The 13,152-nt window shown below is 31.1% G+C and overlaps 1 protein-coding gene across 2 annotated transcripts; it reads right to left on the reverse strand.

Moving 5' to 3' along the window:
- Nucleotides 1-1,778: 1,778 nt before the first annotated feature.
- Nucleotides 1,779-10,848, reverse strand: LOC127266524 (uncharacterized). 2 transcript variants are annotated; one of them, XM_051296785.1, is made up of 7 exons: nt 10,229-10,848; nt 3,462-3,627; nt 3,027-3,203; nt 2,830-2,913; nt 2,635-2,716; nt 2,051-2,530; nt 1,779-1,943 (listed from the first exon to the last, which is right to left on the reverse strand). In XM_051296785.1, exons 1-6 carry the CDS (start codon nt 10,678-10,680, stop codon nt 2,052-2,054), a joined length of 1,440 nt encoding a protein of 479 aa, XP_051152742.1. In that variant the 5' UTR covers nt 10,681-10,848; the 3' UTR covers nt 1,779-1,943; nt 2,051. The 2 variants fall into 2 exon arrangements, with proteins under 2 accessions (XP_051152742.1, XP_051152741.1); XM_051296784.1 differs by having other exon boundaries at nt 1,779-2,530.
- Between the last annotated feature and the right edge of the window lie 2,304 nt (nt 10,849-13,152).

Consider the following 13,152-nt stretch of genomic DNA (forward strand, 5'->3'; position numbering starts at 1 on the left):
AAAATAAGTCAAATAATCTACTAAAATGAGAAAAATTATGCCAAATAATTTTACAAAAATTGTCTATAACAAAAGTAATATATATTTCAGGCGTAGGTTTTAAAAAATTACAATTCTTATTTCCTAACTGTGGTGGGATTTTGAGATTTTATAATTTATTTACACATAATTTTGATAATACGAAAATTTATTATCGTATTTTTAATTTAATTTTAATTATGCTAAAATTAACTATCGTATTATTTTTATATTAATTCTATTATTCTTAGGGGCTGTTTGGTTCAAAGATTTGATGGGATTCCATGGATTTGGATTTTAAAATCCTATGAAATCCATGTTTGGTTTGGTTAAGAAAAAGAAGGTGAAATTTAAAATGATAGGATTTGAAAATGGTGTCTAAAATCCTACAAATAAGGAATTTTTTTGTAATTGGATACCCTGTTACCTTTAAATCCTATTCTTAAAATTTTAATTTTTACATTTATATCCTCTTATAAAAAAAAATAATAGTATTATATTTATATAAAATATTAAATAATTTTAACATTAATTATTATTGGAATTATATACTTAATTAAATTTATATTATTTTTTATTGTACAATATTTTTTAAATAAACTAATAAATTCATTGTTTAAATTATTATTTATTATAAATTTTTTGAATTATAAAATTATAAGGATAAGTCGGGTTCAGTCGGAACTGATATTCATCCCAAATATATATTGTTAAATCCGAGATTCAAATTGGATCCGATTATACTAGATCCGACCGAGACTATACCCGGTAAGACTTGATGAATCCGAAAAATCCCTTTTTTTTTATAATTCTTAAATTTTAATTTAAAATTACACATGTACCGGATCCAATGTATATTAAAATTTATGTATTTTATTAGAAAAATATTATAATAAAATAATGAATACGTTAAACTCAAAAAATATTTTTAATATAATTATATTATTCGAAATTATTTTTTGATATGTATGGTTGATATATTATTATTATATTACCCTGATCATGATCCGGATCCAGGCCTAATACTCAAATAATTGGACTCAACTTCAAATAAATAGGTCGGACTCGGTCGGATCTCGAGTTTATGCGAATCTATTTTCATCCTATAAAATTATTAATATCTTTTCAATTTATATTAATAATAAATTAGAGGTTTAATTTGTCAAAATGAATAAAATTTATAAGAGGAATTATGTCATTTAGAATATAAAAATCCAAATCCACAAAATATAAATCCCACCACATTTTACCAACCAAACATAATATGGGATTCCAAATCCTAAATATAATAAATCCCATCACATATAAATCCTACCATGAAATCCCAATCCCACCAAACAAGTCCATGAACCAAACAGCCCCTTAGTATTTTATATACTCCCTCCGTCCCAAATATTAATTTGTTTTGTAGTTTTAAAAATATTAATATTATATTGGAATATAGTAAGAATAAAATAAAAATGATTATATATATATATATATATATAATATTTGTGCACTTTTCTTTATACATAATATATATTTTTAATTAATATAATTTCAAATAATATATCATATTTTTTTTAAAAAAATGTACGTAAAATTTAAATATTTCGATTAAGAAAAGTATCAAAGAAAATTTATACAATAAAAAGCATAGTAAATTTTAATAAGTAAAAAAAAAAAAAATTTAATTCCAACTTTTTTAGGTGTAGTCTATTGGCGACGGGAGTTCGATTCACCCGACCCACTGTATTAACAGTTATATTTGAACCATATAATAAAACAAAGGAAACATATTATTGTGAATGGTCAAATTTCCATATGAATAATATGTGAAGGCGAAAAAACAATCTCCGAAATTAGCAAGTCAACATATACACACAACTAACTTCAAGTACATACCTTCATCAACAGACACAGAACCTCAAATTCATCACATAACACTGCAATCACACATATATTATATATATATATATCGTTATCAATAGCTTTTTTTCTCTTTTTGATCGATTATGTATGTTAAAGAAAGCCGGTATCGATAAAAACTCACCTCACCTAAGATTCCCGCGTCTCCTAGCAATCCTATGCCCGGCGCCAATCAGCACAGCTCTTCCGATCACCCCTGTTTTCAGTCCACAGGCGAGGGCGACAGCTCCACCAATCGCCACCCATTTCCAGTCGATCCCACCCCCACCCCCACCCCCATCTTCTCTCTGCTGCTGATTGCTCGTTACAGCAAGCTCCTGTTTCTCTTCTCTGTCGCACTGTGTTTCCTCTGCTGCAGCAGAGTTGGTCGCATTGTCGAGGGCTATTTTTCCTGCAACTCTTGCCATGAGAGCGCACCTGCTCGGCGTCGCATCCTGTTTCCAAGCGGTCTGATATGTTCTGAACCCGGCGTGCAGCTTCTTGACGGTGCCCCACATTCCGTGCCGGACCCCCAGCTTAGCGACGTCCTTAGGGATTCCCATGTCTTCGTAGTGCACGAGCGTGACCTCACAAGCAGACGTGCCATCCCCTTTTAGAGATTGGGCTGCAAGATAAGATTAAAAACACGTTTTAGTCGAAGAACAAGAAAAACAAAAAAGGTGTAATATTGTTGCCAGGGTAGGGTAGGGTAGGGTGGATGAGACTTGCCTGGCCTGATCACCCAGCTTGAAAAATAAAGATCGACGCGCCTAGGCTTGTCCCGTCTTGGTAATGATGGGTACGGCACACCCTGCAGCCAAAAATAAATTCAAATTGAAACAAGATCAGGTGACAAGTACACCAAAATCGATAAATGGAGATCTAAATGGTGAAAATCTTCGGTTTTTTTTAATTTTTTTTTACCTTTGTTACACAATAGTATGTTTTCCCTTCCTCCCATATCCTCCTACCGATGATATATTCACGGTCGCTGCAGAAGAAAGGGAACTGTACAGGCAAGAACAGTCCAGATAACATCAGTCGGCAAGTTGTAAATTAAAGATTAGAACTTATGCACATAAGTGACTAGCAGTAAATTTGAGCTTATATTTGTTATTAACCTTTTTAATCCAGTGAATAATCATCATCCCTGTGTTAGGGCATTCTTCGAGTATTTTCACATGATACAGCATAGGATCCCATTTAGGTCGAAACTCGTCATCCCAGAAAAAATCTCTGACTAGCTCCGGAGTTGCATCCTCAAAAATGGTTTTGCTGCGCAACACTATTGGGCCATTCTGTATCGGAAAACATATCCACAAAAGTGCAAATCTATAATTGAGACATCCTAATTTTCTTAAGAAGCCAGAAATGGAATTGTAACAGAGAACCTAATTACTAGTCATAAGAATTTTGAAAGATGAATCAAAACATAAGCCCAAATACCCATTTGGATGTAAAAAGTAATGACTATCTGATATTTTAAAATTCATAGAACAAATCATTATTATCTCCCACAGTGAAAACTTTCTAAAGAGGCAAGATGGAAGAATAACCTCAGGTTCATGTCGCCACGCCTGGTATGTCATGTTTGAAGTGGACCGCTCCATCATGTTTTGCCACGTTATTTTCCCATCTTTCCCATCAAGAAAACTTAACAGGTGCTCCAGGTCTTTTTCTGTGACATTAGCTGTCTCGCTATCGGCAGCTCCCCTAACCAACCTACAGAAGACAGCCAAAAATGAGCGCCATATCTCGGAAAGTGAATATGTATCTGATCAAAGGTGACATCGTATGAAAAACATAATCAGAGAGAATTTGCTTCTTACAAATATAGAGAACATCGACAGGAGCCACTAAAAAGGTTAATACAAACCATTCATGTATATATTAACCTGAGCACATAAGCCTCAAATTTTGAAGTGAATCTAAAATCTATATTTGTTTGCCATGCTAGAAATTAAAATAATTCTGAATGCAAGTGCAGTGCATAAACATTGATACTTTTGATAGCATCTTATTTTTTCAGAGTAAAATCATGCAACCTCAGCCTCTCTGTCTCAACTACAAAAGATGTAATAAATGTTTTAAGAGAGAAACATAAGTTTTTCTGTTGGATCATCTAATAAAGAACTCAATTTTTTAATGACTGTATAACATTAAAAATTTAGACAATGGGAGCAAATCATAACTTAAATGTAGAAATTCAGCAGCAGCTATTGAATCAGTAAAAATAAATAAATCAATTAATACTTCATAAAAAAAAAAAATATTACTATTGTATTTTTATTCTTATATAAATTTGTGATCACTTCCCCTAAATTAACATCAATTATTATAATTAATATTTAATTAAATTAGTTTATCTAAAAAATTTTATATCTATTGTTATTTATATATAAAGTTAATTATTTATCTATATTTAAATTTCAATAAGTACTTTTACAATCACTTTAAGTATATTTTCAAATATTTTAAATAGATAAATAAATAATTTTATATACAAATAACAATAGAATAATAAAATTTATATAAACTAACTCAATTATAAATATTAATTATAATAATTGATGTTAATTTAAATATATTTATTTGATTAAATTAATTATAAAGCTAAATCCATTCATTTAAAATTAAATTAATTTAAAATTATTTATTCAAATAAATTTAAATAATTTTTTAGTATTAATATAACTATATACTAGTTTATATAATTTTTTTTTTTAACAAATATATTCTAATTAAACTTGATTACAAAATTTAAATAAAAATATTTCTAAAAATATAATATAATTTAAATATATGTGTACAATATATATATGTTAATATCTATTTGATATTATTAAAAATAAAATAAATAAATATTAAAGTTTTTGAAAATGTTAAAAAAATTAGTAAAATATTTTAAGGGGTATAATAAGTAATTAGAAAAAAACAATTTTAATAAAAATCCCTCCCATCCAATTAATTTATTCATTTATTCATAAAATGTGTGCGTTTGGTTGATATGGAAATGAAGGAATGTTAAGAGAGAAAAAAATAATATTTTTGTATTTGATTAAACAGGCGAGGGAAAAGAAAATATAAATATGATAAAATAAAAGTATTTAACAAAATTTTGTTAATAAAAACATCAATTTCGATATAAGAATAATATATAGTGTGACATAGTTTGTTTTAAAATAAACACATATATACTTATATCATATAAATAAAACAAGCATATATATACTTATATCATATAAATAAAACAAGCATATATATACTTATATCATGTAAATAAAACATAAATAAAATAAAATTATATGTAAGAAAATTGAATAATTTAATAACAAAATAATTATTCTAACATAAATTTTATTTATTTAGAATAAATTATAAGATAAATATCATTGGCAGCAGTGTTAAATAAATATAATAGATATAAATTTATTTTATTAATTAAAACATGATCTTTAACCGGTTAATTAAATAACTAAATTAAAAATAATTTAATTTGATTAATATAAAATTCTACTTTATAATTTAATTACATTATATAATTTAAAACTAATTTTTAACTATAAAATACGTATAATATATTTTTTATATAATTAAATACAAATAAAGTAATATAATATTAAAAGAATAATAGTAACTTTACAAATTAAACAAACATAATAAAATATTAAGGACATAATAAAATGAGCTTAGTTTGCTTCCCCTCAAAATTGGAGGAATTTGGAGAGGAAAACATGTTTGTTTTTTTAATTTAAAATTACTATTATATCCTTAATATTATATATTACTATATCAGTATTTAACTATAACATAAATTATATTATACTTATTTTATAGTTAAAAATGAGATGTAATATTTTTAAACTATATAATGTAATTACATTATGGAATAAAATTTTATATAAATCAAATTAAATTATTTATAATCTAGTCTATATTGATCTCGTAATTTATTCTAAATAAATAAATTTTAAGCTAGCCTGATTATTTTGTTATCAAATTATTTAACTTTTTACATATAATTTCATTTTTATTTATGTTTTATTTACATGATATAAATATATTATGTTTATTTTAAAACGTCACACTATCTATTGTTCTTATATCAAAATTGAGGTTTTATTAATAAATTAATAAAATTTTATTAAATATTTCTATTTTATATATTTATATATATGAACAAAATAGTAAAATTATTATAGTTTTTTCCCTTCCCGACCATTCCATTCCTTTATTTTCATATCAAGTATCAACCAAATACATTATTATAATTTTAATATTTTCTTCCATTCTTTTTCCTCCCCTCTCCTCGTTTGAACCAAACAGACCCTAAAGATAAAACCTAGGAAGAATAAGCATTACTGCGTAAGATGCAAACAGAGTGAAACAATAGCCAAAAAGGCTTTTGGAGTTCAAGAGAACAGCTGATTCGAAGAAGAGTGAAAAATGCATAGTAAAATGAAGACATGACACAATGCAGAAACCCGAGCTTTATCTAACAAATGTTGCAAATATGCAAGATACAGCATAGGGCCTATTTGGTTGAGCTTATAGGCTATCAAAACAGGGACTTATGAAACAATTAACTTCCTTTTAAATAAATTTAAATATAAAACCTATGTTAGAATAGAGTGAGGCACCAAGACTCACATGAAACATTGGAGCCAAATAGGAGAAAAGGCTCAAGGAGAACTCCATCAAATGAAGGCTTTATAGAGGGAATCAAAGAAACTGATCCATGCAAATATTTTAACAAATAAAGAGAGGAGTGGCAGGTAGTAGTATTGCAAAGCTTGGATAAACCAAGCTCTGAAGATAACCAATGATTTTAAGCAGTGATTGGATGAGAGGTGTCATGCAGAGTTGATGACATTTCAAATATAAACTTCTAGGGAAGTAGGTTTTAAGTTTTAACTGATACAGACAAGTTACTGGGAATATTTTCAAAAGATTATACAGCAAAGGAAAATTAGTAGAGTGGGACATTGGAGAAAAGTGTGAAATAATACCATATGGAAAACACTTATAGGCATATATCATATTAGAAAGGGTTAATTATCCATTTAATGAAATAATGAACACCTCATTATAGAACAATTTGAAAATGATAAGTTTAATCTCAAACTCACCATAACCATAGTCTAAAATAGTGGTGTAAAAATGTAGTTTAATCATAGTCAGGTATTATTTCCCAGTGTTAAATTTGTGTAAACCTTAAATGCAAGATATTTGGTAGCTGCACACTTCTTATCCTCCCAACTCAGGTGCCTTATAGAGACCTTGGTAAATTTTAACATATGCAAGAGGGATTTAATGATTTCCAATTTTCCAGATGTACATGGTCATACAACCTTCTTTAGAAAGATTGCTACATAACACGCATTCGTCTGTTTTGCTAGGAACACACTCGATGATGCAGCATCTCCCTTTTCAACAAGTAGGGTGGATAATTTCATTAGTTGACATTGTTGCTTACATACAATATCAGCGAATACTGAACATATTGATGCATCACAAGCACAGTGGAAAGTAAATGACTGGTGACTTGTTCCCATCATTGCATTTTGCATTCAAAACCCCCAAATTGAAAGCCTGGGGAATTGAATGAAACAGACACAAAAATTGTGGAATAGAGCTATAATCCACATCAGTGGATTGGGATTTGGGAGGCCATGAATTGTAGACAAAAATATCTAAGGCTCAAATATATACGTGAGATTTTTTATTCTGTGAGGATAACATTCAGCAAGAATTCTTGATCCCTCGGAGAATGTATGTGATTAGCACAAATAACATCAGAAAATTTTAGTAATTGAGAACAAGTTCTATTGTGGTCAATGAAATATTAAATAGGAAAAGGAAAAGCTAAACAACCCCAACATTATTCTAAATCCTAATCTATTTATATCTAACTCCTAAACGTGACATAGACATAAACTGAAACAAAAATAATCATATTTATGTTAGGATGTAAGCGCTTGCTAGAAATAAATTTCAGTATTTTTGGAGGACTGACCAATTAGGACTCCATTCACTCACAAAAGATTCATCCTCTTGTAAAAAACATTATTCTCAATGTGATGAATCCTCCAATTTATGCTTCATATGGTCAAACCTCGCTCTCCAAAATTTTTGATACAATATTTGATAATATATTAGTGCATCTAGAATTAGTTTGTCAATTAATTGATTTGCTTCGAATTTCAATCTATAAATTAAGGTAAACAAATATTCTAGTTTTGACTTTATTTTAATTTCAAATCAACAAGGTAATAAGTCTAAAACAAGCACTCTGATTTTCAATCCATCAATGTAATAAGTCTACAATAGGAACACTTATTTCGATAGAAAGCATCATGTTCGTTGATTTTTAACTTAATCAAAGGCCCATACAAAAAAAGTGCAAAAGAAAGTATATGGACTGCCATTTGGTCATAGAAGTGGAGTGATAGATAAACGTCAAATTGAAGGCTAGACTGAACATTTCAAAAATATTCAGGATCAATCTGCGAAGGAAAATAACTAATTTACAAAGATGACATGTAATTATATGAAACATATTTACAACCCCACATCATGGGATAGAAGTTGTGATCAGACACAGGATACACAATTATCTAGAAGGAATAATTTCATAATCAGGGAGATGTGTAACTTGTGATGAGAACCTATAAAAGAAAACCACAACCAACAAAGAAACATGGAGGGGAGGGAGGGGAGGGAAAAAAAATTTATGTATGTTTCTAGAGGGTTGTTGTAAATAATGTTTCTATTTATTAGTTTTAGAAAACTGGGGAATTTTCAAGTTCTCTTCCACCCTAATCACAACCTACATTGAATAAAATTGACAGAATCGATCATGAGTTTGGCCACTTATTTTTCCGGTGAATAAACTTGATGTCATAGTCATGATTGGTAGCTCAATGAAAAACATTTTAGAACCATTTTCTTTCCCTTCCACATTCCACGAATTTGGCAGGCAAGGAAAATGGACGCCTCCCCTTCAAAAATTTTCAAACCAACACACATTTTAAAATACTTTCCCTCACTTCAAACCAAACAGAGCCTAAGAGTGCCTAAGAAAATCCACTGCCTTATGTGAGAAGGTGGAGGTCATAAGTTCAAGATAATCCACTGGTGATCCAGTGGGAGAGAGACAGACAGAGAAAACAAGTAATCAAGAAAGTGGACATTTCTCAATCCAAGTGAGACTACTTCAAACATGATACCTGGGATATTTTACATCAGTAAGGAAGAATAAGAAGGTAAGTCAACATAGGCAGAAATTTTGGCGGTATGAACAAGTGCAAATTGTGGGGTGTTAGGTGAGTTCTTGACAAGGCGGGGATTGTTAAGTTTGATGCTCATCTCGTTCAAAATCAATTCATTGAGGACATTAAAAGCAACTTTAACACTAGTTCGTTCTCCTAATCTTAGTCGGTTTCTGATCCATCTAGCCAACATTTCCCACTTGGATTTCTTTAAGTGAATTGAACTATTTCATTTCTACGGGATACTATCTACCTCGCCTGGTCAGCGTCAGGTAGAATGTCAACTTTGTCACCTTTTTCTTGTGCTCTGTGTAACTGTACTTTTTATCTCAACTGTTAACCCTTTTTTGGTAGGACAATAGTACAATACTAGCAAAATAATGACAGCCAAAGCTCTGTTTGCAATTTACTCTTCACATAAAAAAGAGAAAGAGCTCATGTATATCTTTAGAGATAGTGGTTTACTCAACAACTAAGTGGTAATCATTCTTCACTGTCCTGGTAAATTCTGCAGCTCTGATCACTGTAATTTTCCTCAATTCTCAATTTCCCCATCGTCTCCACTTACTACACTTTGCACTGTTATTTACATTTTTATCTCCATTAAAATACTCCCTAGTTTATAAGGCTTCTTTCTGGAAATACTCATCAGTGTTGCATTTTCTGTCTTCACTACAACAACACCTAACTGAATTCTGATTTATTCTCACAGAGACGAAGAAATAGATTCATCATTCCACTCCAGTGGATTCAAGAACGTGCGAACAAACTAATGTTCCCTATCTTTAATTAACTGTTCATTCACTCTGTCAGCACCAAATGACTCAAAAGGGAATTAAACCACAAACCCTAAATCATGTGTCATAACATCAATAGCTACACTATCATTTGCATCTTAAGGATATCAAAGCAAACAATATCCAACTACTTCCTTCATTCTTCTATATTCCGAATAAACTACTAAGGATATCTTCACAGGTAAATGAACAAGCATAATCAATAGGCAAACATTCAAAACAAAGTTATAAGAAACACAACAGCAGCAAGTATACCTGATATCCCTAGGGTTAACATCGTCATCCCCCAAGGACTCATGACCGGCGGCCACAGGCTCCGAATCCGAACTCGAGGCCTGATCAATTAGCTCCTCCTCCTCCGCCGCCGCCGCCGCGGACTTTTCCAGCTTCCGGCTCTTGCCACGAGACCGAAACCACAGACCGCGACAAAGCGAAAACGCCGAGAGCGCTGTAAAAGCGAGCCAGAACCTCCTGGCACCAAGCCCCGGCGGCAGCGTCCACACGAACCGGAACTTAGATCGGAATCCAAGGAATACCAATCCCGTCCACCTCGGCCGCCACGACCACCCGATTAGCAAGCCGATCATCACCGCCAACCAAATCGGAACCGCGCAGATCAATATGTCGACGAGTGCTTCCATCAACGCAGGGTTATTAACGAATCCCCCAAGCGCACCGTCGTTCAATCCAATCCATCCCCCTTCCATTTTCAGCCGCAATTACCACGCCCTAGAGGTAATTCTACATCGATTTGGCCGCACCTGAATCGAATTGGGTTCGTCGCCGATGAGAGAGAGAGAAAGAGAGGCGAAAGAGGAGCGAGACGCGGCGGAGATAAACCTATTTAACGAAAATTGGATAAAACTAGTTGCCTAAAATTCTGTCAGTTAGAATCTTCGAGGAGCATTCGAAGGAATAAATGCGACATATGCAGTAACCGTACGAAACCGCAGGAAAGGTCACTGCAGAGAAGCGGGCGGCTGGTGAGTAGGAGGTGACGTGGCGCCATCACAATGGCTAAAGTGTTTTTGGATATTTTGACTGTCACGTGCGTTAAAGAACGTCCAAACAATCGCCCAGTTTTGAGGGAGTTTTTGGATAAGTTCAGAGATTTTTTCGATCAGTGCGTGAGACTAACGCGCTTCCACCTCCGCGTGGAATAATAGCATTTATTATATGCTTTCATTTCGGCCATAAGGCCCACAGGCTACCCACAACTAATACTCCTTATTTATTTTATTAATAGAAATATATATATATACATTTGTTCTCTATATTTATTAGATTTGATTAATTTAATTTAATTTAATTCTGAATAAAATTAGTTATATTTAATTCTATTGGTAATTTTATTATTATTATTATTGTAATATAACATAGCTAAGTATTGAAGAAATTGAACGATACAAGACAACCAATCGATTTAATAGCAACAGCTGTGTATCTCTCCAACATGTGTTGCTTGCACCGACATTTTCAACCACCAACGGTGTGTTTCCTTTCATTTTAAATTTTTATTTAAATACTACTCACTCCGTCCCATCCCATCTAATATGAGTGTATTACCGTAGACACGAGAATTTAGGTAAAATATAATTAGTAAGTAATTAAAAAGTGTATTAGTAAAAATAATTATTATTTAGTAAAAATAATTATAAATTAATATTAAGATAAGTAAATAGTTTAATTAAAATTAACAAAATTATAAAATTTAAAATTCAAAATACGATTAAAGTGTATAATTATATTTTCAAAAATATAAAGACAAGTTACGTGGGACGGACAAAAATAAAAAATAGGGACTGTTACGCACAAAAAAAAAAAAAAAATAATAATAATAATAATAATAAGGTATCCAGAGTCAGTCGGTGGGTTCTCAGTCGGTTGGTTCTCAATCAGATAAGCAAGTCAGATGGTCCGCGGTCGGGCAAGCAGGTCGGATTATCCGCAGTCGGATAAATGGGTCGGTTGATACAAAGGTTGGCTGCTATGGGGGTCGGTCGAAAAAGGAAGTCGGGCGAAGAAAGGTCTCTTGATAGGTCAGACGATTGAAGAGACCAAATAGTGGTCGTTTGATGGGGCGACCAGTGAGTCTTTTGATCTGGCGACCAATTATGTATCTAGATTGGTCGGTTGGTCGGTCGTTGGGTTATGCGGTTGGCGAGGCGGTTAAAGACATGTGTCAATGAAAGAGGCAGTTCTGAGTTCTGTAACTGGTGGGAACGGTTGGTGAAACCGTGCGACGGTTCTGAACGTTTTCTTCAAAGAATATTTAACGATTTGGATCATCATTTGGCAAGGCATCTTCAATCAACTTCAACAAAGCAAAGTCAGATTTGGGGATCACCACTTTAAATTTCAGTCTTTTATTTTCCAGTTTATTTTCTGTACCATACAGTGTTTAGAGATTCCTAATCTCAGGCACTAATTAATCAAGTTTAAGGATATTTTCTATATCTTTGAATTTTACTTTATTTTTGTTGAAAAATTACATCAACAGGGACAAATTATGTGGAACGGAAGGAGTAGTAGTTATTTAAGTTGGTATTTTATGAAATATAAATAATAATAATAAAAAAATCTAAAATATATATAATAACATTAAACACATTGTAAGTAGCAATGATATGTCAAGCCCTTGTAAATTAAACGTAGGGAAAAATTCAAATTCGATTGCGAGTGGTGAGTGTAAAAGATTATTTTCTCCATCCGGAAAATTAGCTTATTTTGGATATTAAATAATAAATATTTTATTAAAAATATAAAAAATGAAAAGAAAAATTAAATAAAGAAAAAAATGTAATAAAATAGTAACAATTACAACAAATAAATGTTGAATACTACTCCCTTTGTCCCAAATACCGTGTCTGCTACGGTATTCTAGCTAAAGGGGTGTAATTAGTAGATAATTAAGAATGTATTAGTGAAAATAATTATCCTATAATATAAATAATTATAAATTAAAATTAAGATAATTAATTAGTTTAATTAAAATTAAAAATAAAATAAAATTCAAAAATTCAAAATGAGATTAAAGTGTGTAATCATTTTTCAAAAAAAAAAAGAAAGTGACATAGTATGTGGGACGGACAGAAACGGCAACGTGGATATGTTACGTGCGATGGAGGGAGTATAAGATAATTGTTAAACGATGAATATTTAACTTTAACAAATTTAAT

Source organism: Andrographis paniculata, unplaced genomic scaffold (genome assembly GCF_009805555.1).
Source record: "Andrographis paniculata isolate CXL003 unplaced genomic scaffold, ASM980555v1 Contig76END, whole genome shotgun sequence".
Lineage (NCBI taxonomy): Eukaryota > Viridiplantae > Streptophyta > Magnoliopsida > Lamiales > Acanthaceae > Andrographis > Andrographis paniculata.